Below are 27395 nucleotides of genomic sequence, written 5' to 3'. Positions count from 1 at the left end.
AAAAGTAAAAGTACTCACTGTGCAGTAACATTATGCCTCTTAGTGTTTTACGATCATATCTAATGTTTTTGGAGTGATTCACTGCATGTGCATGTTACATTTAACTGCTGTAGATGTTTAAGGTTGCACTAATTTTAACCACTTAACACACGGTAGAGAAGTTTAATCTGCAGCAGTGCATCTTATTTTATAAGATAAGTGTTGATTTTTAGTGCTGCTGTCCTGTGAGAACACTGCATCTCGAAAAAGTCAACTTTTTATGAGAAAAACAGCCTGTTTTCAGCTCTGTGACAAAGCATTTTTCAGCTAATCCAAGAGGTTTTATATTAGTTTATTTATCTTAAGAAGTCGGAGAATTTTTTCAGTCCACAATGGAACACGTAATCCTTCAGCTTATCACAAAAATTCAATATCACCAAATTTGGAGATGCATGGTTTTCTCTGGACATTTGCATGAAATGGAAACAATTTAATTCAATTCAAAATTCAATTCTGAAACTTGACAGATGTCTTTGTCTTAGGTCAAAGGCACCATTTACAGTACATGGCCTCACCTTTATGTCATAAGGAGAATTCATCGTATAGCATGTTTTTAAAAATGCTTCTGAAGCGTCTGTGAGGGTAAAAGGGGAACGTCACTGTAAAAGTCAGGGACCACTGGGACCCTCAGAAAACTTTGGCTCTGAGGCTACAAATGTTACATTCATTCAATTTCCAAGACATTAGCTTTGTCTAAATTCTATACTTAGCATTGATTATGTGCAGGTTTAAGTGTATGTTGTGTATATTAGAAATGAAACCTGCTCAGTACGCACACTAAAAACAGACTGTTGATGTACCGACTGATAGTTTGCCACCATGCTCAAAGAATGCAGCTATTTGTAGGTTTAAAAAGAAAATAAATTGCAATTGATGGTGGAACAGCTCCAGAAACATGAAGTCTTTGACTTCATTTTTTTGGTCCAGTATAATAATGTTGATTTTTTTTTTGTGTACTGATGCACATGATGTGTACAATTAGTATGAATTATGGAATTGGGATATGAGACAAAGGTGGTCTAAGATTCTATCAGATGAGCTGCAAAAATTCATCTTTTTTGTGTTTTTAAAAAGTCTGCAGAACATTAAATCACTGGAGCACTGTTTTTTTAAAGAGGAGAAATATTTATTTACCCAAAGCTGTTCAAACCTGTCAAAAACAAGCCAGCAAGAACAAAGAGGATAAGGTAGACGCACTTTATTCCTAAAACAGAAGCTGCACCATCAGTAGCGGCACACAATTATATGTACACATATACACACACAATTACCTAAATCTGTTATATAAAATATATAATCTGACAATGTACCTTTTAATTCCTCTTCAGAGCTCATTGAGTTACTGTGCGAGAGACTCTGGAGCCGAAGCAGACAGAGAGGTAAGTCTCATCCACTCATTGGGTGGGACACAAATGCCCGGGCCAGCTCTTACTTCATTTTTACAGCATGGCAATAAAAAGGTCTGTACCCTTTGAAAAAATAATATTCTAAAAGCAATCTACAGCAAATTCACTTGAACAGGTTTTTCCGTGTTGCAATTGAGAAAATTACACTTTTTAAACCAATTCCTTTACAGTGAGATGTACACACCCTCTAGGATTTGTAATATATAAAAGATATTAAGCATTAAAAATTCCACATTTAAAAACTTACAATAAATAATATATGCAGGCATTTCATTAAGATAAAATTTCATAGATTGCAATCTACAGTCATTAAAAAGACAATTTATTCTCCTTTATGAAACGTCCCTTGATCTTCCAAAATGCTAAAATGGATTCTTGGCATCTGATTGATTGGTTGATTGGAAACTTCCAGTCAGTCAGTGTTGAGTGAGGGAAGAAGAGGAGGAGGAGGAGGGCTGCTTCCTCCACATCTGCCCTGATGGAGTGTGAGGTCCTTTGAACGTCGGGGATCCTTCGCAGCAGGAAATCCACGATTTGACTGAGTGATCCATCCGGTCAGATCTCAGCAGTTTGATCCCGTTAAAGAGTTCAGAGCATGTTCATGATAAAGTTGTACATCTGGGTGAGCACCACGAAGTGAACGGGCAGACAGGAGCGTCGGTCCTGGGTGGCAGGGTCGCACGTCAGCCAGGAGAGGGCGTTGTATTGCTCGAGAACAAATCTGGCACATGGAGGGCAGAGCGTTAATGCACGTCATTCTCCTAATTTCAACACGCAGTTCTTCACTTGACGAGACTCTTCTGATCGGAGCAGCTTACCTGAGCACATCAGAGGTGTGGTTAGAGTCCAGGGGGTGGGAGTGCTTACTGTGGAGAAGCTCGTCTGATTGGACAGAAGACACGTGCAGGTGCAGAGAGGCCTGAGGACGGAGAAGACGGAAAAACAAGTTAATTCAAAGTCACGTTTCAAAGATTCTCTGGTTCCTGCTCGTAAAGTAAAAATATCTTGTGTGAATCTTGAATTTATGATGAAAATAAGCATTAGTGCTGATGTACCTTGAGGAAAAGTGGGCACTGGTTCTGGGCTTGAGGGCAGGCCGACCAGAACCAGTCGGGCAGTGGTCCAGCTTTGGCTGTGGAGACGAAGTAGCCCAGAGCCATCGGCTGCTGCAGGATGTTCAGAGCCTCCTCATGGGACTCCATGCGGTCCGCGCTCTGGCCCTGCAAGACCATATCGATGAAATCGGTGAACAGAGCAAGACTTGTTTTCTACAACACGAGTTTTGGCTTCAACTCATCTCTTTCCAGCCATTTCATGTTATTTATATCCTGTTAATGGCACCACGTATGATACAGTGAGCTCAGGGCGTTTGTATTTCCTTTGCCCAGAAGCCGTTTCCTGGTTATTTGAGCACAGCAGCACACATTTAAGTGTGTCTTTATTCAGATAATACATTTCAAATCTCCTGTTTCAAACTTCAGGCTCACTGGGACAGTACATTTTGACACTGAACTGTAAATTGTGCTTCTTTTGGCTCCTTTTTTAAAATCAAGTTGAGTTACAAAAAGATGACAGACCTTGCTTCCATCGCCCCCCTGGTGGTAGTGGGAGCCGGGGGAGTGAACGGGGGAGGTTGTGGGAGAGTTGGGCAGGATGTTGATGAGGTCTGGATCCACCATGTCGTTGTCAAACAGGTCAAAGATGCCCATTCCATCAGATCCGTCTGCAGAGAGAGAAACAAGCGCAGAGCTCAGGGTTTGACTGTGGATCAAATTCAACTTGATGCAACATTCGTGGTTCAGAATCTTTCTCGGATATAAAGAAGTGACGCTTTTCTTTTAATCCTACCAGGATTTATGGGGTTGAAGTTGATGTCGATGGGCTCTGACGTGTTGGTGTTGACCTGCACCATGGCCGAGGTGGGGAACACCAGGATGTGTGTGCAGGAAGTGTCCTGAGGTGTGCTTAGCTGCGATGTTTGCATGTTGAGCGTGGTGCTGCGACCAAACACTGAACCCGTAGACACAGAATCTGCAGAGATGAGACGGAGGAAAGATCTGGAGTCAGCTCGAGAACTTCTCCCTGTCTCAAAGTCCAAATAAGCGTACAAGTATTTTCACTTACCTGGCATGATGACAAACGAACCCTGGGGCTCCATGGCAACCAGACAGGCGCTAAGGATGCTGGGAGTGTCAGCAGCAGAGATGCCGCACATCCGACATGTCTCCTTCAGACGTTTACTGAGAGACTGCAAGTTCCTCCTGCTCAGCAGAATACTCCAGTCTGGAACCAGGACAAGGTAAGTGAGCATTAGTGTGTGTTCTTGCATGTAAATAAGCTGTGTGTGTGTGTGTGTGTGTGTGTGTGTGTGTGTGTGTGTACATGTGTGTACATGTGTGTACCTCTCAGCTCGCCGTGGCCCATTCGACCGAGCCGTCCAATGACCACCCTCCATGGCAGCGATGTCACCTGCACCAGGCCGAGACACCACTCCCACAGCTTCTGTAAACCCACTCGCCTGGCTGAGCCCTTTTTCCTGCGAGCCCTGTAACAGACACAACACGTGCACTCAGTTTTATCGATAACGTCACTAACGGTCCTGTGGGACGGATTTTTTTTGTTTCTGTGCGTGAGTGCACGTACCTGTTGGGTACGTCAATGCTAATGATGCAGGTCTCCAGCAGTTCTCCGTGTTGGTCGGTGCAGGAGGCCAGCAGCCAGCGCTGGTCGTGGGACAGACAGTAGCCGACAAACAGGACGTTGTACTTCTGGGACGCCTCACCGAACGTCTCCCCGAGCTCTGTCTGCTTGTCTTTCACGGGAGCCAAAATGAAGGGCGGCGTATACAGACGCAGACACTCGGGCCTCTGCACAGAGGGAAAACGTAGGTTTAGAGGATACAACAGCACAGTGTGTGACTCTGACTTCTTTTTACCTGACGTCAGCTGTTTCAGACACACAACCAGAATTACAGGCAGTTACCTCTGGGTTTTTGAGTGCCATGTCGATGGCAAGACCGGGGCCAAAGCCCGTAAGAGCCTTGAAGTTGGTGGAGTTTGGCAGAGGCCGACGGCACTGAGTGAACACAGAGAAGGCCAGCGACTTGAGGTGCTGGCCGTAGACGTGCCGCTCCCCGCTGTGCACCGGCTGAAGCAGATACTGACAGGGAACGATCTGACAAGAACAAGAGAACAGTGGTACTTCAGACAGGTTGTGGTAACACATTTGTTGTGCTGATCCACTTTCTAGCAACCACCTTATGTATGAGTATGTAGTGATGGATTCTCTGTGTGTAAACATCACCAGCAGCTCTCCACATTTTCTAAAGTGGTTACTGTTTGTCGTTTTTCATTAATGAGTCATTTCCTCTTTACGCAGGGGACATGAATAACATCACAACAGCACATAAACACCACTGCTGTTAACCTCAAATGTGTCCCTGCACACTGGCTTTTTCACTATTAGTGGAAAGACACAGCGTTACACAATTATGCTGTTTATTTTTATTGATGTTAATAATTTATGACAACTTCCTCTTCTAAGACAGACGTATGTATGTTGTAATTAATGGGTATGATTATGTGCATCTCCTGCCAGTGTTGGTGAAATCAAATATTTATTGTATTCTAATACTTCATATGAAAACAGTAAAAACAACAGAGTCAAACTGTAAGTAGAAGGACATAAAACCTGTTGAAACTGATGTTGAAACCATTAACACATTCACACCTCCAGAGCCTCCACATTCCTTCTGGCATGTTGGTGCATTCTTGTGTCACTATATCACAGGTGTGGAAGCTACCACCTCTATTAGTGCTAATGAGGTCCCCTCCTCCTTCTCACCTCCCTTTGTGTCTGCTGGTAACCTGCTCTGCTGTAACTGAACAGGCAAGCATGACAGCCAATCAGCAGAAAGTCAACTGGGTGACCTTAACTTGTCCCTGTGCTTTACACTGTGATAGACTTCTAAACACACACCATTATGAAAGACATAAGACTGTAACGTTGGCCTGTACCTGTACTGAGACAGCGTTTCTGATGCGAGCAGGCAGGAACTGGAGCATCTCCATGTAGCAGCGCAGCAGGCCCAGTGTGTAGTTGCTGGAGTGGACCTCTCTGTCTGCGTCCTCGTAGCTGAAGGGGTCGATGATGTACACCACGATGGCAGGCGGGTAAGACACCGCGTGGGACTCTCCGTCTGTTGGCTTCCCCACTTTGTCTCTCTCCATTGTGCTGATGAGAAAAGGCCGATTAGGATTCGGAAAGTTTGTACGTGAAGACAACACAGACGAGCGAGAGGTCAGCACACCAATCAAAGTCACACCCGACCTGACAGGAGACATTTTCAAAACAATACTCATGTCAAAGGAGCCAAATGACAAATTGTCGACATTTCAGTGTCACGTGTATCTTCTAATGTCACGCAGTATTCACTGTAGGGGTGCAGCAGAATATTGGTTTCACTGTACACAGTGGTATGAAAACTGACACCATGCACATTTGCTACGGTACTGAATTCTATTGTATTAGTATTATTTGAAAAAATGTTTATATCAACTTTCGTGTCTGTCAGGACATAATATTTTGTGAAATTATAATGTTTGTTTAATCAAAAAAACTTGTTTTCATTCCTTTTACAGTCTTGGAACAGATAGTAATTGTGTAATACCATATACAGTGAGTGTTTCCTGAGATGGTTATCATATCGTGAAAATCTCATTCCACAGCAACCCTAATTCACTGGAGGGATGTAGATTCCAGTAGAGGAGTACTTTATGTCCACTGAATGCACAAATACTGAATTCTCCCACGTTTGGGTGGGCAGTCAGAAGGAAAAATTTCCCAGTGAAGAAATGCTTGAGCAGTTTTGTTGTTGTTTGTGTTACTAAAAGCAAACATATAACATGAAGCCAGTGGAACTATTCATCTTTCCCATCTGCTCGTTGTCTCAGAGCACCACCGCAACTCAGCTGTCGCTCTGACAACAACACGTGATGACTGGCTGAGCTATGCTACGTGACGTGCTGCCTTTCACACGCACACATACACACACACCCCACTGGATGACATGCATGCAGGACAGCTCACTGCTCACAGCTGAGGACTACAGGAAGCGTCACCGCTTAAAATAACAGAACCTGAGACGGCATTTTTCAGTGTTATTAGAGTCCATTGTGCACGTACAAGCGTGCCAGCTCTGGATAGGCTTGTAGTATTACAAAATGACTCACAGTTCAGTGTTAATTGACTAAGAGATTAAATGTTTTGTAAGTGAAATCAGAGTATATCAATAAACTACATTTCTCTCATGCTGCAAGGTGTGATGGCTTTGTCTGAAGTGAGGTATTAAAACAACTACACATGCTTGCTGGTGTGGTAGCCTACCTCTCTGGGGCCTCGGTGGGCCCTTGAGGCTGGTTGGCAGAGGGTCCGTTTTCTGCCGGCCCGCCTGCACCCTGTGAGTTCGACTGGGGTCCGTTCTGAGCCGTGCTGCCCTGCAAGCCTCCTGTCCCAAACGGCGAGTAGGAGCTGGGCTTGGCTGAGGCCATTCCCCCGATGGTCTGAGAGCCTGAGGAGGAGGAGGAAGAGGAGGAGGGAGGGGTGCTGTTGACCTGGGCAGAGCTGGTGCTGGAGCTGGTAGTGTTGGTGCTCTGGGGTCCTGAGGAGGTGCTGGAAGAGCTGGAGGTCTGAGAGGAGGAGGCCACAATGGGGCTGCGCTGGGACAGTAGAGAGCTATCCAAAGACTGCTCTGACAGGTACGGAGCTGAAGGAGGTGACAGGGACAAAGAAAAAGATCGATTATCATCTTTTTTAACCGTACCATCTTGCGAATGTTGGGTTTTAAGATTAACGAGTTAAGATGTTACCTAGATCATAGCGGCACACTTGAGCGAAGAGTTTGAGCTTATTAAAGGCTTCATTGTTCCCATCTCTGGCAGCCATCTTAAGGAACCAGTCACTAAGGGGCTGCTCTGTCATGCTCCTTCCTTCTGTGGTGCCGACCTTCAATACGCCCTCGGGGTGACTCTTACAGATGGGCCTGTGTTGCCCAAGCTGGCATGCCTGTCAAGAAAAAGAAAGTGAATGCAAAAACGAAAAGTGGGAATCATTTCACAAGGGTAGGAAATTGTTTTTGTGGGCATGTCAGGACAAGAGGGACGAATTTTATCACACCAGGTGCGTACCTCATACATAGCGCTCAAATCTTTGAAGAAGGTCTTCGCTCTGCCAAGCAGAGCCTCGTTTTCTGGGCAGATGACAACATATCCCACATCTCTCTGGGACCCAAAAGGATCCAGAAGAAGCTTCTCCCAGTAGGGCAAACCAAAAGGAGACAGCACCACAAAATCATACTCATAACCAACCAAAAAGGTGGGGATGGGCAGAGGCTCAGGAGACTCATCAGTACCTGTAGAGAAAAGAGGACAACAGTTATCTCATCAACCACAATAATCCAAACTGATGTCTAAACTTGTTGGAGATCAGACTGATTAGGCACAAACACTTTCCACGTACCATATGATCCCCTCCCGGCCATCTTGTGGAATTGTTGCCAGGTGAGCGGTCCCTGAACGCCCCAGGAGCGCACGCTCCTCTTCTTCTGGATGGTGTCCTGCAGCACAGGCTGGAGGGACAACAACACCCGCAGGACGTCCTGAGAGAACAGCTTGCTCATGTCTGCTGCTGCAAGAGAAAAAACAAAGAAGTCTTTAACGCGTTTGAAATTAGGAAGAAGAGAAAACGAGGAAAAATAAGCTTGTAGTAAGAGGAAATAGTGGTATAAAAATACATACATTTGCATTTTGGCCACTGATGAAGACAGGTGCTTTTCACTAGTGTTTCGTCTACTTTGCCTCCTGACATGTTGTCCATGAACTGTCTGCCATGCTCCAGTGCCATGTAGCAGTCATTGTAACAGTCTCTCTCTTCCACCCTCAGAAATGAACTGGGGGCTGAGCTCAGCTTGGGGTACTCCACGCCCGCCATCGGGGCAAAAGGGTTAGTGCACTGGTCTTGAAGCAGCAGGATGAGCTCATCTGGAGGTTTCTCTGTCAGGCTGCCAGCTTTGTGCGAAGCTCGCAGCTCCTCAAAACACCGCTCCGTGTCCCGACTGGAGTCTGAACCCCGTCCCACCACGTCCAGTTCATCCTCCAGAAATAGCCCGGCTGATTGGCCAAAGCGTCGGTTGGCGACCGCGCTAAAGCCGCAAGTGCAGGGGTACTGGGCCTCGCCGTTGTCCTTGAGGTACACGCCTACGTCTGCTCCTCTGATGTTCATGTTGCAGACGCACACGCAGCAGCTGTCAAAGTTGCAGTCTTTGAAGAGGTTCATGACTGACTCGGAGAGAATGAGGGTGACGTAGAGACTGTGAGCCTCTGGGATGGAGGGCACGGTGGCCGGCTCAACGGAGCTGAGCGGTCGGCAGGTGGAGGGAGTGGAGGCGGGCGAGTAAAGGTCAGAGTTGTCGTACTTGAGCGAGCCCTGGACGCTCGATGGGCCGCGGGGCGTCCGCGGGGTGCGTGGTGTGCGAGGCGTGGGCACGGAGAACCGCGGCGTGGCTGGGGAGGGCAGGATGCCTGTGCCGCTGTTGCTGGGAGGGGCACTGCTGGACATGAAGGGTGTATGGGTCTGAGGGGTGTAGGTCTGGCTGTAGTCTGGCTCCACACTGGGGACATTACTGTAACCGAGAGATGAACAGTGATACAAAATGAATATCATGAATGCTTTTTCTCGACTATAATTTGAAACTGGATTTGATGTTTTTTTCAGTCATCAGTATTAAGTATATTAATAATTAACCAATTTGTCACTTTCATGTCAAACATCTGAATCTCTGCTGCTAACAGTCAGTTATTGTCACTTGATTAGAATTACATCATTAGAAATACTTGTGTTGCTGTAGCTAACATCCTTTTTATCTTAACTTTCTGGCAACTCAAAACCACCACAAGCAAAGCATCTCTGACTGATTGCCAGTTTCTACACCATCATTGGATGAGGAGTACATACAGCCAGTGATATGTTGCTTTAAACAAACAAGTTCATGAACATAAAATGTGAACATGAAAATCTACAAGGTATATCATAGGAATCTTTAAAGTGGTGCTGTGAGGAACACTGTCTGCTAATAAAGGACAGCACTAACCTGTCTTTAGTGAGGAGATTGATATTTGTCACTGGGGGCATCAGTTCCATTTTGCCCAGGGTCCAGCTGGGCGTGTACACACAGTCTTCTGGCAGTTTGATCGGCAACAGACACTGGCTGGGTAGCGTCTTCAGGGGGGCGTACATGGAACAGCCAATGAACAGCTGACTCGTCTCCGGCTTGAACACGAAGGAGAAGTCCTAAAGGCAAAGTAAAAATGGTGAACAACACTGATGCAGCTACATTTTCCACTCGCTCCACACTTGGCAGGTGTGCAGCATGTCGTACCTTTATTTCAGATGGCTTTGGGCTGCAGAATCCCTCCTCCACCTCCATCTTGAAGTGGTTGTTGAGCTGGCTGCCATCCAACAGGGTGAGGCCCGCCCCTGCTTCCAGGCTATCTTTGCTGCCAGAGTTCATGGGAGAGTATCCCTGCTGCTCCAGGGAGGGGGGGGTGGGAAACATCTGGTGCAGGTCTGCTGAGCCTGGAGAAATAAGATATTATTACTTCTCTTGAAACAACATGTGTAAAAAAAGTTACAATGCACAATGATTAAGTGTTGCTTGGTCTCCCTACTTATGCAAGACAGGGGGTCCAACGTGGCTGCTTTAGCTTCTTTACAGCCAAATTTGTCCTCTGTACTAACTCCAGCTCTTTTGGATCCAGGCTGTGCAGACAGAGAAAACAAGACCGCATACTCAATACATTTTCCATTCAGTGTTTCAACATGCTTTATGGGCACCAGCAGCAGTTCTCAATCAAATCAGACCACTAAAGTGTAAGAAGTACAACGTTTGGGCTAACAAGTTCCACCATCATACTGATGCATTTACCGCTAGCTCGTCTTCGTCCGAGTTGAAGATTTTATCCAGGTCGCTGTAGGACACGGCCAAGTCGTTCTCATGGATGAGGCTGGTCGAGGCGGTAGGTTTATTACCGGATGGACCCTGACCATCTGCACCGCAAAACAAATTGGAGAGGGGATCTTGAATGAGACACGTAACTGCACACATTTTATTTCATTAAGTGTAAAATCCAGAGGCCAAGTGGACAAAAGGAAGGCGTTCTCACCATCTGCTGAAGTTCCACTTCCTTCATCCCCCTGGGTAAAAAAAACAAAAAGAAAAAAAAAACATCACAGGAGGTATTTTAATGTCGTAGGAAGACAATCACATAATTTCACACAAAGCATGTATCAGGTTAACTGCTGCCATTTTCCCTTGGGTGCAAAGCTCTGATTATTACTTTCTGAAATTTTCTGAAAATGACACCATGCAAAAGGCACTCTGTTGAGTTTGTTTCCACCTGTAAGCCTGTTTTTACGAGTGGGCCACCTGAGTGCAACCACGTTTGTTTGTTTACAAGAAAACTTTGCCAAAACAAACAAAAGCATATTTGCTGCTATATCTCTGAATCTATTTTGAAGAACTTTTGTTTACTTTTGTAACACTACATCCAAACATGGACTTTGGGATTTTTTTTATCTCACTGGAATACTGGCACAGCTGGAAACTGTTGGTTTCAACACGACTGACAGTTTCAGTGCGGATACCGAAATAATGGTACTTTTATCAATACCTATAATAACAGCCTTCCAATCCAATATAGAAATATAGCCTGAAATTATGTACAATCCTTTTTGCTTTTTTTGGCTTAACTTCTGCTACCTGACAGTGTTTGATATAAGCGCCTTTTGGTTACACTCAATTACTACACTTTGATACTCATTTAATATAGCGAAAGGCTCTGAGAGAAAATACATTTTAAAACACAAACCGACTTCGTTCTGGTTTTCAGAGCCTCGTCAGGACCAGAGACTGCTCTGTGAAAATGATTATTTCTCGGACTATAAAATATATACACAAAAGTATATTTAATACAAGCACAAACGCTGAAAATCCCAGGTTCCAGCAGGTATTTATCAGGAAACAGAAGCAGATTTTAGCTGATGTTCTGTTCACTGGGATCTCAACCTGGTATTCAAGCCTTGTCCGTAACCCACCTTGTGTTTCTTGTTGCCCTCTCTCTCGGCTCCAGGCTTGTCCTTCTTCTCGGTGAAGCTGAACTCCTCGTCTCCCTCTACAAAGGCGTATGGGTCTGGCTCCTCGCTGTGTTCTCCGTCTCCTGTGGCGGAGGCAAGATGGCTGTTTCTCCGCTGCGCGTAAGTCTTGACGAGCTCCTGGGACACCTTCAGGGGCTGCGTGGAGCCTGACATCAACCTGAGATCAACGAGATTGTGCAGAGATGCTCAAACACATGCTGGCATGCTGTTTAAATACACTGCTACATTTTGTTTTGACACAGCTGAGGATGAGCAATGAAATACTCACTCAGTGACGGACACTACACTTTCTGTTCCTCCACCTCCCCCTGAATCGTCTCTGATTTTATCCATAGGTAGCTGGGGTGTCAGGAAGTTGGCGGACTTCTTCCTGGGCAGGTTGAAATACTTCCAGGGGTTGTGGGTGGAGTCTTCATTGGGGTTGATGGCTGAGCCCACAAAGACGGTGGGTTCCAAGGTTTCGCTGTAGGCTGGGGGGAAGGGGAGAGGCATAGGCATGTTCTCCAGCTGGGGCTCCTCAGACGAGCCCTTCTGCGGCAGCAGACAGGGCTCCACTGACGGCGGGTAGAACGGTTGGTGAATGGGTGTGGACGAGTTCTTCATGCCACCCGGAGTCACATCACCTTCTACGTGGTCGCAGGGATGGGGGCTGAGAGGAGGGGGAGGCGGCGATCCGACGAGGTCTGCGGGGGGCCCGTGCGTGTGCAGCGTGGGGGCTTTGGAGGGCACCGTGTCCACGTGATGCAGGCTGGGATACGAGCCCTCCTCCTGCGATCTCAAACAAAGCCTCTGGGTCTGCGGCTCCAGGGACGGCTCCTCGCTCACAGAGTTGCGGTGGTGAAAAGGCGTCTGCGGCCTCTTCTGCTGCTTCTCCCCCTTTTCCAGCTTCTCGCCCAGCTTGTGCTTGGGGGCCGGCTGGGTAGGCTGGCCTGATGAAGGCGGGTGTCCTGAGGTGCTGCTGGATCTCTGTTTCTGATTCTTATGCCTATGTGGGGAAAAATAGATACTTACAAAATACTTTCTTTAATTCTAAACAAACATCACTTGTGAATGCACACCGTTCCACAGACCTTGAGCAGTTGCAGTGTGGCCTGTGAATGGGTTCCACAAAATCCCAAAGTCCAGTCTTGTCGGACTCCTCCTCACAGGTCCCATTGGTCAAGGTTGTAAACTTCCTCCTGGTAAAAAGGAGCAGATTGACAATTTATCAGCCTGGCAGGGGGCACTTCTTTGACCGGCAAAGCTAGTTTTGTGGAAGAGATGATGCTGAACATACTTGTGCCCTGTTCGGTTTATGTTGTACTCCTGCCACACAGACTCCACCATCTGGCTTGCCAGCCTGCGAGGGATTTTACCCCCATGAAGAGTGTTGTTAGAGCTGTAGCCATCGGATGCAGAGGACAACTTGAGCCATCTCTGGGCAGGCTGATAATCTACGAGGGAAGGTAGGACAAAAAAAAAAAAAAAAGGGCAATAGTGTTAGCGTGCAGATTCTCAGGCTAAGAAATGTGTTTAATTCTGCCCAATGTGCTCCAGATCTTACCAGTCTGAGCCTCCTCTGGTGACGTTGGAGGAGTCAGAGTGACAGAGGACATGGCAGGATCTCTGTGAGCAGCCTGGCCCTGCTGAGCACCACACAGGCTTCCTGAGGTGTTGGCTGAGCCCTGAGGGACCACAGCAGGGAGGTCCGACAGGGGGAGAAGCACCAGGCAGGAAGGGTATACCATCCTCACTCCCGCTGCAACCAAACAGACGCAGTTATTGACTGCTTCATGTTTCTGCTAAACTGCAATTAATTTCAATTTCAATTGCATTGATCTTCAGTCAATCTTTTGAAAGGTTAAGCTACTACTTATCAGATTGTGTATCATTTGTCCAGAAATGCCATGAAATTACCAAAAATAAAGTCACTTTCTCAAATCTTTCCATCCTGTCTGTACCACTCAGACCCAAGAAAAATGTCTTAGCCTTCAACTTTCATGAACCATACAAAGTTTAGCACGACACCATCAACACCTCATTTAAACATAAAGATGTCTTACCGACAAGGACCTCTACAGCTGCCAGGGAGTCGTCCTCCCAGTCTGAATCCTCCATCTTGTCTTCCTGGACCTCCTTGGGATTTGGACTGATGGGATAAAACTGCCTCCACTCTTCTATGAGCTTCTGAGTAGGGTGGTCTGACATCTTAAACGCCTGACCGGTGAGGGTCCCATTCAAGCCGTATGGGCTGAGGATGACTGGGGGGCAGAGAGGAGTCAGAAAACTGATGTTGGATGACTTCACTAATAAACGCAAAGGGAAATGTATTTAAAAAGGCGTGAATAATGTGCCTTGGTAGCTGAGTGGTTACAGCGCATGCCGTTTCCCTTCTCACGACTGACTTGCGCGTGGCTGCTGTGTTCCTACCTTGCAAAGGGCTGGAGCTCTGCTGGGCGAGACTGAGATGCTCCTCACTCAGTCGCTGCAGGGGCTGATGTTGAGCGATCTCCACACTCGTGCACACGTTGCTGTCGCCATGTACGAAGAAGGTGAATGCGCACGATAGGTGCTCGCTGTAAGGTGAGTCAAAGACAGAGGCATTGTAATATTTACAGAGATTTGTCCCCCAGCCGCCCCCACAGCATGAAGTAAAGAACACAGCTTTACTTCATAGTTAGCACCCAAATATGTAAACCCCTGCAGGCTAGGGAGGTTATCAGTGTTCTCCATCATTGTTAGAGAAGGACTCAAAGGGGAAAGAGAGGGCTGAAATGGGGTGGAGACTATGGGAGACGTACAATTTCTGGCATAGTTGGTTGAGCACTTTGATCCATATTGTGCTTTCAGGTGACAACTGTTGCTTTCACAGAAAAAGGCAGAGACACGCAGGCCTGCTAATACTTCCCATCAGATAACTCACTCTGTTTCACTACAGTCCGAACCTTTATCAAAAAATACAAACCAAAAATACACATGGCAGATTATTATAGTCCTGAAATGTTAAAACAATATTCATATTTATTTTCTAACTACTTCTGGAAGGCCGGGAGGCTAAATGAACTAAAATAGTACATGTTGACATGGTTGCTGTAAAACCACAGTGCACACTCAGCATTTTCCAAAGGCTGCCCTGTTTACCAGCCAGAGAGGGCAGGCGACAGCGAGACTGCCAGACTCTTCTGTTAGAGGTGCTGCGCTGCTGCCTCAACACACACTTGTAGACATCTTTATGCAAAAACAGAAGCTGAACAGTGAGCGAGAAATCCCCTCCTGTTCTACGCAACAACTCTTTTATATAGCTGCTAACCAAACCGTTGCCAAAGCTGCCAGAGGGAGCTGAGCCAAAGGGCTGTGCATCAAACACAAGTCAGCTTGGATCAACGCAGCCAAGAAGCAGAGGCTCAAATTAGCTTGTTAGGGAACTCCAGGATACACCAGCCCCCTCATTCAAGAGCAAGGGGAGGGGGCAAAATCTATGCCACCACCCTTATGTGCAATAGGGCTGTCAAAACTGACCAAGAATGATGTGAAACATATGTTTTAAAAGATCTACATCCTATATATTCTTGTTGAATTGTTTGCTACTTTTAGCCTGGGCTACATTTGCTTTTCAATAATGTAGGTGATGTTATGTGCAGAGTTTCTGTTTGGGTCCACATGTTGTGGAAGATTTCTATGTCCCGGACAAATGGGAGAACTTCAGTTCAAATATTATCTGTGTTTATGGATCCTCTTTTCCTATGTTGTTGTGTCCAAGTGACTAATAGGTACAACAGTTTTTGAAATCGGTCCAGCAGTAAGTGCTGCAGCTGTGAAACGGACTGCAAAGTAACCCTCTGGGTGTCTGCAGACCGTCAATCTACGTCCACTAAAATAGTTGTTTTTTTGCCACTGACAGGCTCAGGTTGTTATAAGTGTCTGACAACATTATGGAAAAGATCCCTCCAGAGATAGATCTGTTTGTTAAAGAGTGAAATCCTTTTTGTTGAACCAGAAAGAGCCGTTTTATCGCTCTCGCCAAACCCACAAAACTCCTTTTAGAGAAAACAGTCATTTTATCATCATAAAACACACTGCATTCAACCTCAACATAAACAAAGTAAAAGTCACCAAAACCTTCTTGGTTCATCTTTCACTGTTCCAACAATCACCACCAACTCTGGTCTGGTCAAAATAAACTCTTAGTTCACCGAATCAGGAGAGGAGGGTGGACATCAGAGAAGCAGCTGGGTAAGAACGAGGAGTAGAGCCAGAATATTTTCACGTCTAACTCAGGAATAAGTTACACCTGATGTCATGACCGCAGAGACTTAAATATGTCAGAGCTCAACTCATTTTCCCAGTTTAAAAAAAAAAAAAAGTCATTACCAGATTTAGATTAGATTTAGATTTATTTGTCCCTTTGCAAGGAAAATTGCAAGGAATATTTGTTGACAGTCCTAATGTGCGAGAGGTAAAGAAATACAGCTGCACAGAACCAAACTCTGAACCTGATAGTTATTTATGTGCTGCTGCTGGTTCACCTCAAGCTTGTATTTCTACAACGAGAACAACAATAACAGCACAGAGCACTTTTTACCGTGCAGTTGGGAAAATGAGGTGTAATAATCCTGTCAAAACCATCTAAAAAAAAAAACTAACTGACTTAACAAATCTTAAATCTCTGAGGAGTTAAATCAGAGCAGCAGGTACGCAGTCAAAAGTCCAGTTTCGTGGTTACACCGCTTAAGGAAAGCCTTGTGTGTATTTGTTCAAGCCATTTTTCTTATGAACAAGATGAGGCCTCATTACCAGAAACAGCCATCAGATTATAACAATATAGTCAAAACAAAACAGCTGAAAGCACTATTTCTCCATTTGAATCCCAAACGGGAATTTTAACTATTAAAGGCCATGGGAGGCAAGGAATTGTTATGGAAAGTTCAAAGAACAACTTTCATAACAGTGAGGACATCCACCCAAGAAGGCTTTCCTCACTGCAGTGGACCGTATCCTTAAAATACACAATTATCCATCTTTAACGGGCATAATGGTTCACGCATTGTTCCCAACAAATATGTCGCACTTTACAGTAAATCCGTCTCTTTAGAAAGATAACAGCCAATCCCACATGCTGCAGATCTTGACCACTAATCCAGTACCAAATGCTGGCTAACATTCAGCCCTCCAGCACAAGTACAATTCACAACATCCTCTTCTGTTGCCATATTCATTTTCAGCATATTGTGCTGCTTCTTTGTGTTATAAAGAAACTGTCTGAGATACGTGAAAGCTGGACCTTTCTGATGTGGGTCAAAAGAGCTTCACTCTAGCTACTTTGGTTGACAGCGACAAACACTGCTGTCACTAACTTAGCCGACTGATACTCTTTTCTGACTCTGAGGTCTGAGCTTTTTAAACTCCAACAAAATAATGCCATACCACACAGTGCAGGCTATCTAGACAGCACAATGTCTTGCATTTAACTGACAGGAATTTTATTGTGAAACACCAGCAGGATGTGTTGAGATTCAGCAACAGCAGCTTAACACTGGTGTGGGTGAGTGAGAAGAGTATTTCTGATGGAAAGCTGATGGACCAGAGCAACAGATGTATGGCATGACCGTGCTGTTGTACCAATACGACAGATAATAGTTCAAGTACTTCAGGCTCATTCAAACAGAGTGTGCCCAAGCTTTAACTTGTGACCTGACCATAACAATATGACTGTTTTGCATGCTGTTAGGACACAGGACATACCTTTTATTGATGGTCTTCTCCTCCTTCTGGTATGGCTTAACAAACCACTTGCCAATGCGGACAAAGCCACGGTTCATGAGACACCGCTCCAGCAGGTTGTGGATGGCTTTGAACAGGAGCGTTCGACACTCGTAGGACAGGCCACTCTCCCACTCACCATCCTCTTCACCTGAAAACAAGGCAGATACTTTAAAGCAGACACTTTAAACAAATCTTTCTCCTTCTTGATAAAGAAAAGTGCCTTATTGTTATTGAAAACATTGTGGTGCTAGATGGGGTTGACACATACAGGGACTCTTAGTTTAGTTTGTAAACAACTGACCACAAGAAGTGACCCACGTGAAGATATGAAAAACATCTGAGTTCCACATTTTTTGAATGCTCTGGTCAACAATGCTCTTTCAAAAGACATGCTACATAATGATTAAATGTGTTGCCAACTCCAACATTAAACCTTACACCTATCTTTGCAGTTCAGCTAAGATTTGTAAAAATGCTGCTCTTTCTGCCTCTGTAATGACCAATCTGGGTTGTCTTCAAGCAACACTTGACCCTTCTTGAGACTGGAGACAATATACCTGGTTGGTGTGGCAGCCCCTGAGGGGAATTGTTGTCACACATATGACAATTAAAGCTTGAGTGAACCCTTCCTCCAAAATCAAGACTGTGTCAGGTGCCTGTGATGCTCTTACGCTACCATACAAGTCTGGAGCTCCGTGGCTGAGAGCCAATGGATTCCATGAGGCTTTAGAGACTTTAAAAGACCCGTTCGCCACAAATCAGTTGGTCTATCATAGCTTATTATCATCAGACTCTGCATCATTAAAGCTGCGTTAGAACTCTTTGACGCAGTTTAGAATGGTTGGCTTTGTCATCCAAACTGGTTTAAACATGAACAGAGTTGCCACAAATGGGCCCATTTTGCTCTCTGTCAACACAGCACAGCTCTAGAAAGTATCTGTTAATAACATGAACCATTGCACTCTTCAAATTTTTATCTGATTTTAATGCCTAAAATAGTCGTGGCAATTCCAAAGCACTGAACTAAATGCTTTGATTGTATGAAAATACAAAATGTAATTTTAGGGTAGATGCACAAATACTGTTGCTATTTACACTGATGAATGAAATACTGTATATTCTAGAGGAACCACCTATATTGTGGATGTAACAAACACTGATCTTGAGCCTGCAGAGCACACGGAGATGTTCATGTAGATGCTGTATAGACTTACTTGAGAGCTCATTGTGGATAAGCTCAGCAAAACTGGGGTCATCTCCCCACCAGAAAAGCCAGAGCTCTCTGCGACCCGGGGTGTGGTGTCTTCTCCACACACTCAGCACGTCTGCCGCCAGGCATCGGCTGAAACTACACAGGATAGGGTCCTCCTCAGTCACAGGGAAAAGGATGGGCGAAGAGGTGGGTCCTTGCCACACAAAACGCCGCCATTTTATTCCAGTCAAATCGGCCTAAAAAGGAAAAAAAAAATACCAGAATTAATCATCAATCACCAATCAACTGTTGTTTCCAGCATAATAACTCAGTGTTTGCGTTTCTTTCTCATATACTCAAAGTGATAAGAAACTAAAGACTGTTTGATCTGTCATACTGAAAACTACTTTCAATGAACACAAATGAAATCTGATACTTGCTGACATCTTGGAAAGTTTTGTAATACTTTCTGCACATGACACGCAATGGTGCTTGAAGTAACTGTCATGCAGTAATTTACTCACCAGCTATTAACAACTAGTGACGCACCACTGCAAGTTATTCTAATGTCAAGTACTTGGTAGAATTTTTAACAGCAACTATGTGACTAATATTTCACAATGTACGTGATTTCCTAATTCAGGTTCACTTTAATCTAAGAAAAACAAGATGTTTTTGACAGGTTTTAAATCATTCCCCTGCTGGCCTGACCTGTTACCATCATGTTACTAACGTTCATGCTAGCTGGATATTTCGGTAACCAAAGCAGTGTAAACACACGATTAAACCTTGTTCACGAGAAACTATTCAACATAGTTAATGTGCAATATGCACTGTCTCTGTTCTGAAAGTTAGCTCGATCACGATTTGCAAGTTGCAGGCCCGATGCCTTCACGCCAGTCTGCAACTGACGTTACAAAGCTTGTTGCCTGATTAGCCAAAATGGCTTTCTGGCCTCTCAGTATCATAGCTAACGCTAGCTAGCGCAGACAGCAAAGAGACTTACCAGGCAGAAGAGGTTGGAGTGGCAATCCTCCAAACTGGCCCCGTTTGGTACAAAGCACGAACTCATCCTTTCACTGCGTGGTTGTAACGTTAAAGTCCATTGTCTCAATCACCATCGAGGGCAATAGCTGGTCTTCTTAACTCGCTGGCGAAGCGATGTTCAGTTGCAATTATCCCGTTAAAGCGCTGACCAACTTGCTAGCTACAGTTAGCTACCGCTAGTCAAACAGACAACTTCTAACCGGCGCTAGCCACAACTAGCCTCGCAGCTAAGCTAACGTTAGACAAGCAGCCAGATAGCGTCAACTGTAACGTTAAGCTTCTAGCTATTCGATTCATCAATCCTATTTGAAATGTATTGTCTGATCTGGTTAGCCGCAAGCTTGCTGCTACATTACCTTAAAATGAAATAGTCAACGTTAACATGACCTGGACTACCGTTAAATCAAACACCAGAAAAGTTATATGCGCAATAAAAAATACGAGCTTGAAAACTGAAAAACTTCACCCCAAAAGCTTAGTCCCTGGTGTGCTAATGCTAATGCCAGCTAGCTGATCTGAAACAATTTCAAAGCAAAGGAACTCTCCCCTCCCCCTGATCTCTCCTAGCCTGCTAGCACAAAAGCTAACATACCAGAGCTCCAACGCTAGCTTGCTATCTAAATAAAACAATTATCTACACCGCCCTCCTTTTCGCTAAAACCATCACAGTGCTCCGTCATAGTAAAACTACTCTTGAAACGGGTGAAATGCCAAATTAGCGAGACTACTCATCGGCTACTTTTCACTGCCTGATCCATGGGTCCTGCAGATTTCCATTATTTCAGTTCATGGATTGAATTCTTTAATGGCGGCCAGGAGGACAACTCTGCCTCTCAACTCCTATTGGCCAATTTGTGGTAATGGGGGCGTCATCTGTCTTCAAGTAGCTCCATGACTTCACAGTTTACAAGATGAGAGCTCCAGTGCATCTGTCATACAGACAGTGGTCACTCCTCAGCGCTGTCTGTAACTAATCATGATTCACTGTGCAGCATCTGCTGCATGTGACCCCTCCAAGAAAAGAATTAATTTTTTTATGTATTGGGGAATCGCGTTTTGGAGCAAAATTTAATTTATGTCAAATAAGAATATAAACAAGAAGACGATTCTTTTGTTTGGCTGATTGTTTTTGCTTTGTGCTTTGACTTATGCTGCAGATATGAAGTTATCTAGGTCAACTTGTGCAAACAAAGAGGCATTTTTTTTAGGCTGATCCTATGAATCTCAGATGCAATGTGCATGGAAAAACTTTTGCCCCCCGCAGGATTATTGTGCAAAGAGTGGCTTTTGGTAGTTGGCATTCACGGTGCAGAATACTGCAATTTTATGTGCTTTCATAACATATGTCAACTTAATGCATTCAGGCGCACTTCCACGCCAACCTGTCATAGCTACACTACACCACAGGGCGGAGACTTTACACAAGCGATGCCATTGTAGACCCCTCCCAAACAGGCGGAGCTTCAGATGCGTCGACAAAATGTCAACAACATGCCGGAGTCTTCCAGAGAAACAGAAACCGAAGGAGGAAGATCTGTCAGACAACAAAGAGATCAGGGAAACCAGTCATCCCACAACATCGTGTCTGTAATATCTCAGTTCGCAGATGATAATTTAACACTTGTGCGGGTAAGAGTGTCTTTTGTGCGACCTGCAGCTGACTGCTGATGCATGGCCATGAATGTGCAATATGGTCACTTCATTGCCTCAGTGTACTGAGTCACCTGTGCATCTATGTTCAGTCCTTTAGGCAGAAGAAGCCTGTTTATTAGCAAAAGATGGGGGCTTTTCTGGAGCATTTCCCTCTAATGTGCTCCTCTGTACCACATGGTGTCAAGTAAAATCATCACACTGACCAGACATCCTGTCAGGCATCACCAATTGTTCCCACTGGGGATTTGATGCCCCATGTGTCACTATCATATCTGTCAAAATCTTTCTCATTGTCACTGTCCTGCACACGCTGAGCTGGGTCGATGGTATCACTGTCATCCTGTCGGCTCTAAAGCCTTCACTGCTCTCTTGTCTCTCACACAGAACGTAAGCACCGGGCTGGCAGTTGCTGGCGTTCTTGTAATAGCAAGGAGTATCAGACTGGTAAGAGAGAAAGGCTGCACACTTTGGATTTGATTTATTTGAAGTGTTAAATATCAGCTTCCCTGCTTTGTTTCAGGCGACAGTTTGACATTAATGCTCGCATCCTTTACCGTTACAAGTAAATGTTCAGAATGTTACTTGACTAAAAATACAGAAAGCACAAAGTACTCATTATGCAGAATGGCTTCTTTCAAAGTGTCTTATTATATATTATATTTTGGAGTATTACATTGATCTATTACATGCAAAAGTATTGTAATGTTGTACTTCATCATTGCAGAGACATGATACTAGATACTTTGTACACAACTGGGAAGATTAGCAATACAGCACTGCTTCATATGTTTATATTGTACAAAGTGACTAGTAACTGTTGTCAAAAACATGAAGAGGAATAAGAAGTGCAACATATCCCTCTCCAATATAGTGGAGTGAAAGGATAAAGTTGCATAAATTGAAATATTAAAGTACAAGCATGTCAAAATGCTACGTAAGCCCAGTACTTCACTACATGTGCTTCCATTCCACCACTGACGATACTCCTCACTGGAAACTATATGGATTATTTCAGACTAAAAGCCTCATCAAGACTAAAAGGCTCCATCGATTGACCCAGATAACCCCAGATCTCATTGCGTATTATAACATTTCACTTCTGGGGTGTTAATGAAATGCATTTTCAGACTTTTCGTGACTCATTAAAACGTTGCCACTCAGTTGCCTCATTCCACCTTTTCAGATCACCAAATTTCAAGCTGCGTCTGAGATCCCTGCTCGTTTCATTGAGAGGAACGTCAGCCTTCGTGGGAAAGTTCAGTCGATCACAGAGAGAGGAGTTGAAGTGGAGCATGTCCCGATTTACCTGCCGGTCCTCTCTCCGTTACTCTCAAAACACAAAGGTAATGTTGGGGGTGACTGGAATCATGAAGATGCACACACACACACGCACGCACGCACGCACGCACGCACACACACACACACACACACACACACACACACACACACACAAAGTCTCAATCTTGTTACACCAAAAATGTGGTTGTGACGTTTTGCCTTTGTAATGTCAGACTGCTGCATTTGATCATCTGTTCATGAGTGAGAGTGACAGGTAAGCTTGTTAGCTGTCTTATCAAATCACTGAGCAATAACATCAAGCAGCTTGTGCTTCATATAGACTGCTCCATCAGCAACTTCGCTGTGGAGGACTCACCGGAGCAGCTATTTCAAACATTACCTTTATCCCACTTGACCTCCCACATTTCTTGGCTTCTGTGGCTGCCACGCAAAGATAACTTACTGCTGTTCATTTGTTTAGTGATTTAATTACCGATTTGAAAACTAAAGCTCTGTCAATTTTAGACATTTAAAAAGTGTAGCTCCTTTTGCAAGAAGAAAGAAAGTTATAGAGCAACACTTTAATATTTCTCAAACTGAGGTAATGAAAAGAAAAGCCATCATTTTGACATCAGTACCAAGACTCAGCTATCATATCAGCTCTAGTATTAAAGCGTTTTGCATAACTAGAGCTCCACAGGTTAGCTATAACCTTTCCTGTAAGCCATATAGCTCTTTTTTGTTCTTTTTAGGTGTGTCCACTCCCCCGATACTGGTGCATCTTGCAGGGGTGGAGTTGACTCCAGAGGGCAGGGAATGGTTGCAGAAGAACCTGTCTCCTGCCCAAACAGTCTGGCTAAAACTTATCAGCCGAGAAGACGACACATTGCACTGTTTGGTATCTCGAAGCAGGGTGAGATGTCTAATAACTGAGAGAAATTGTAGCTTGTCATAGTTTTTTCACTTCATGTCAGACTAATAGTTTATATCCCATGAATTCATTTCCTTGTCTTCCCTCATCTCTCCAGCAGGGGTCCATGTGGAGCTACTGTGTGAACGAAGAGGTCCTCAGGCTCGGCCTGGCTCGCACTGCGCCCGTGGTCGGGGTCCTGCCTGAATCTCGCCTCTACTGGCGTGTCCACAAGCGGCTGCACAGGGCAGAGGTCAGAGCAGAGAGGAAGGGGCGGGGACTGTGGAAGCAGGACAGCCTATGGGAGAGGGCCTCCAGGGCTGTCAGGGACAGCGCTTTATTCAGACTGATGAGGAGGATCTTCAAGAGGACATGACTGATTGTTCCAGGACACAATTGATTTAGAGCTCTAAGATAATCAGAAGGTGACGGAACTCCATCTGTTTTGTTTGTGCTGCATACCTGTCGCCAACTGATAAACTAGCCCATCTAAAAGAGTGCCACCCATCACTCATCTGTCATGTGTGACAGGTATGTTTCTCAATGTTATGAAAACAAAAAACAAGATTTCTAATTTCTAATTTCTACTTCCTCTGCATTCCTCTTGACACCTGTTTTAGAGGTCCATGGTGTATTTTTACTGTAAGTCTGTAAGTCTGAAATGATTAAAAAGGTTGTTAACTCCCTGATGCTAATCCCTCAGCTTTCACTTACCCCGCTAAACCACAGCTAAGCGCTGCCTCCGCTGTTGGTGTGGGACACCCCACTACACCCAAGACAGGGGCGGGGTATGTTAATGGTGTTCAAAATGGAGAGGGGGGTCCACTTGTCCCTCTCTGAGATCACTGTTGCTATAGAAACACCAAATGTGAAATACAAAGCAAAGCAAAGGCTAAACTCTATATTGGCTGCCCTCAAACCCCATGGGAGCCTTACATGTTGTGTGTATGTGAGGGGGTCTTTAAGTGCCTACAAAGAGGGCCCTTGTAGCTGTAATGTGACCATGACATTAGAGTATTTAAGCACTGAAACGGAACAGAAAAGAGACCAGGCCTTTAAACTGCCTTTGATTTCATATGATATCATTGTATAAAGAATAAATTATGATTTTTATCAGTAGATTTTGCACGAGGTGTCCAGGATTATGCTCATGCAATTGTCATTATTGTTTGCAGAACAAGCCCACGGCTAAATTTGCACTTTGTGTCTCAATGTGCTGTTGTTGCTATCCGTGCTTTATCCATGCAAGGCAGAGGAGGTGGAGGAGTAGGAGGAGGGCCTGCAAATGAGGCCAGACTGTGATGAGTGTCCTGTGGGGTGCAGGGTGAGGGAGTCTTGGTGCAGTGAGAGGTAATACAGAAGCACTCAATCCAATGGGTGCAAGGAGATTAGTGCAAAGGGGAGGAGGGTCACAGGGGTAGAAGGGGATTTTGGGTTCGAACACAAAGGCAGGAGAGGAGGAGTCATGGTGGAAGGGAAAGGCAGTGAAGCAGAGGGGAGGCGAGGGGGGGTTGATGAATCAGCGAGCCTCCCTTTTGTTGTGCAAATGTTACTAGAGACTGTTACGGCCTAAGAGGCTCGTGATTGGTGGGCTGATTTAAATTGTAAGGTGCATTTCAGGCTGATGGCTGTTGCTGCCAGACTTTGAACTGTCACCGAGGGAGGAGTGGGAGGGAAACCACGGCAGAGACAGACACCAGGCGGGAGGCAGAGTCAAGTTTCTGAAGTCGGAGATCACAGAGAATTAGTGCTGTTCACTGAAGTGGCTTAAATATTAAAGATGTCTTTGTAATATTTAGTGTGGCTGCATCTTTTATCTCAACTCAGATGATGATTTAATATTTGTTCATGTTGGAATTTCTTTGAGCACAATCTATGATCAATATTTGACTGGAGACATATGGGCAGTGTACTGGACTGTATAATGTACATTACTCACCATTTCACCATCAAATTTAAGTACATATTTAAGTCAATATTTAGTGATTCAAAGGAACAACAAAACCACTGAAAAAGTCAGAAATTGGTTTGAACATCAGGGAGGATTTGGACCCACATTTAAATACTCCTGGGCAAAATGACACTGCCAGGATTACAAAAAAATAATTGCAATAGTAAATATGATATAATTAAACATTTTATCCAATAAAAAGAAAGGAAAATGATACACTGTCACACTAAAAAGGGTAACAAGGATATCAGCTCATGGTGGTTTATGTTAGTAAATAAAACGATGCACAAGAATTTAATTAGTCTGTTTCCCCTTTTTTGTTTCTGGAATTGAATAGAGGGACTGAGTGAATGAGTGAGAAAACCATCTCCTCGGCTTTTGCGTAAAAGGAGTCCACTCCGAAATCCAGTCCAGCTTTTCCCAAATCCACTGGTCCCACACCAGTAGTAGTCATTTGAAAAGGCACTGTGCTTGATGTAGTGGTGGGTGCTTGCCCATACCACTGAAGTTGTTGGGACATTCTTCCTCCATGTAACCACACTGCTGGAACCATCACTGACTTCTATCACATCTGTGCACTGTGCCATGGACGTTCAGCGCCTCATGGGCTGCTGTTCTGGTGAAAGTGGGAGGCTTTTGTGAGGAAGCTGACAACGTGGTTTCAAAATCTGAACCTGAAGTGACAGAAGTAAGTGAGCCTAAGATGCTTGGTGTGATTCATGAGGGACTGACTGGTTTGGGGTTTTTTTTGAAAATCAGCATTATATCTCACAAGGGGCATTTTACTAACTTAAAAATCCTGTGTTTTGTATCTTAAGTACACTTTCTGACTATGGCAATCTGCACGCAGATTGCTGTCACTTTAAATTTACTGTTGGTAGGATACTGTATACAGTATCCATGCGGATGTGCACCTGTTAAACCTGTGTGTGCGCGGGCGCATGCTGTGTACAGTAGAAACTCAAGACTTTCCTCATCCTTATCTTTATTGTACCACTCCAGGTCAGGCACCGGCAATCAGGCTCAAAACATTTCTTTTTTATTCATGGATCATTTTGACAACCACACATTGCCTGAGCTGATGAGCTCACTTATATATTTTCAGCATTTTTTGCTTGTGTTTGTTTCCAGAATTAATAATTCATTCATGTCATTTATGAAGCATTTTCTGCTGCGTGCATTTCACATTTTGTTGCTCCTTCCCATTGTCCGTTAAGAGCAGAGGTTTGCAGCAGGGCAGCATAACAAAGGCCTTTATCACACTCAGCCGGTAGCCACCCCAGAGAGAAAGAGATGGGGCACTCCCCCATCAGAGGCCAGAGTCCTTGGGGATTTTTTTGATTTGATTTGAGTGGTCGAGTGTAGTTGGCCCGGGTTTTAAAGACAAAGAGATTTAAAGAGACAGAGAGCTGGTGTGAAGAAACCACAAAGGTTAACTCTCCAATTCTGCTCCCGCCTGATAAACCTTACAGTGTGCTGTCAACGTTTCATACAAGGACTGTCTTTGTCAGGCAGTCGGTGAAGCTTATATGTAAATGGATACGTGCACACAGGCCTCAGGTCCACATTCATTCACTTCTAATATGCAGTTTCGCCTTATCAGAAATTATTTTCCATGTCATGCCATGCCTCAATGAGGTGTGTGTGTGTGTGTGTGTGTGTGTGTGTGTGTGTGTGTGTGTGTGTGTGTGTGTGTGTGTGTGTGTGTGTGTGTGTGTGTGTGTGTGTGTGTGTGTGTGTGTGTGAAGGAATGCATCAGCTGTAAAGTGACTCCCTTGTTATTTTGTGACTTGAAGTATTGTGAACAGTGTATCAGCTTGCTGGTGTAGCGTTGTAGGAGGGGAAACGTGACCCTTTGTGGGTGCTCTGATCCCTCATAAATAATTGAAGTTTCTTGGTGGAAAGGAAGAGGACTGAGGGTGAGCTGTGTATGTGTGTGTGTGTGTGTGTGCGTGTGTGTGTGTGTGA

At 44.7% G+C, this 27395-nt stretch overlaps 2 protein-coding genes across 3 annotated transcripts; one reads left to right on the top strand and one right to left on the bottom strand.

The window, feature by feature from the left end:
* Positions 1–1222: 1222 nt before the first annotated feature.
* LOC139336128 (mediator of RNA polymerase II transcription subunit 13-like) lies at positions 1223–20433 on the bottom strand. The gene is made up of 30 exons (XM_070970054.1): positions 19595–20433; positions 18611–18845; positions 17376–17544; positions 14064–14209; positions 13697–13894; positions 13198–13392; positions 12931–13087; positions 12725–12832; positions 11923–12639; positions 11595–11811; positions 10664–10694; positions 10426–10547; positions 10169–10259; positions 9880–10076; positions 9592–9791; positions 8240–9123; positions 7962–8129; positions 7631–7854; positions 7313–7508; positions 6831–7209; positions 5462–5678; positions 4428–4619; positions 4089–4312; positions 3848–3990; positions 3570–3728; positions 3294–3476; positions 3023–3168; positions 2501–2665; positions 2264–2364; positions 1223–2166 (listed from the first exon to the last, which is right to left on the bottom strand). The coding sequence occupies exons 1-30, from the start codon at positions 19658–19660 to the stop codon at positions 2034–2036; spliced, it is 6363 nt and encodes a 2120-aa protein (XP_070826155.1). The 5' UTR covers positions 19661–20433; the 3' UTR covers positions 1223–2033.
* A 661-nt stretch (positions 20434–21094) lies between these two features.
* c18h3orf33 (c18h3orf33 homolog (H. sapiens)) lies at positions 21095–25715 on the top strand. Of its 2 annotated transcripts, none has more exons than XM_070970627.1 (5): positions 21095–21264; positions 21673–21732; positions 22472–22631; positions 23319–23479; positions 23595–25715. In XM_070970627.1, the coding sequence occupies exons 1-5, from the start codon at positions 21103–21105 to the stop codon at positions 23850–23852; spliced, it is 801 nt and encodes a 266-aa protein (XP_070826728.1). In that variant the 5' UTR covers positions 21095–21102; the 3' UTR covers positions 23853–25715. The 2 variants fall into 2 exon arrangements, with proteins under 2 accessions (XP_070826728.1, XP_070826729.1); XM_070970628.1 differs by having other exon boundaries at positions 21107–21264; positions 23598–25266.
* Positions 25716–27395: the final 1680 nt, after the last annotated feature.

Source organism: Chaetodon trifascialis, chromosome 9 (genome assembly GCF_039877785.1).
Source record: "Chaetodon trifascialis isolate fChaTrf1 chromosome 9, fChaTrf1.hap1, whole genome shotgun sequence".
NCBI classification, from domain to species: domain Eukaryota; kingdom Metazoa; phylum Chordata; class Actinopteri; order Chaetodontiformes; family Chaetodontidae; genus Chaetodon; species Chaetodon trifascialis.
The sequence above is the reverse complement of the archived record's forward strand: the minus strand, read 5'-3'. Positions and strand labels throughout refer to the sequence as shown.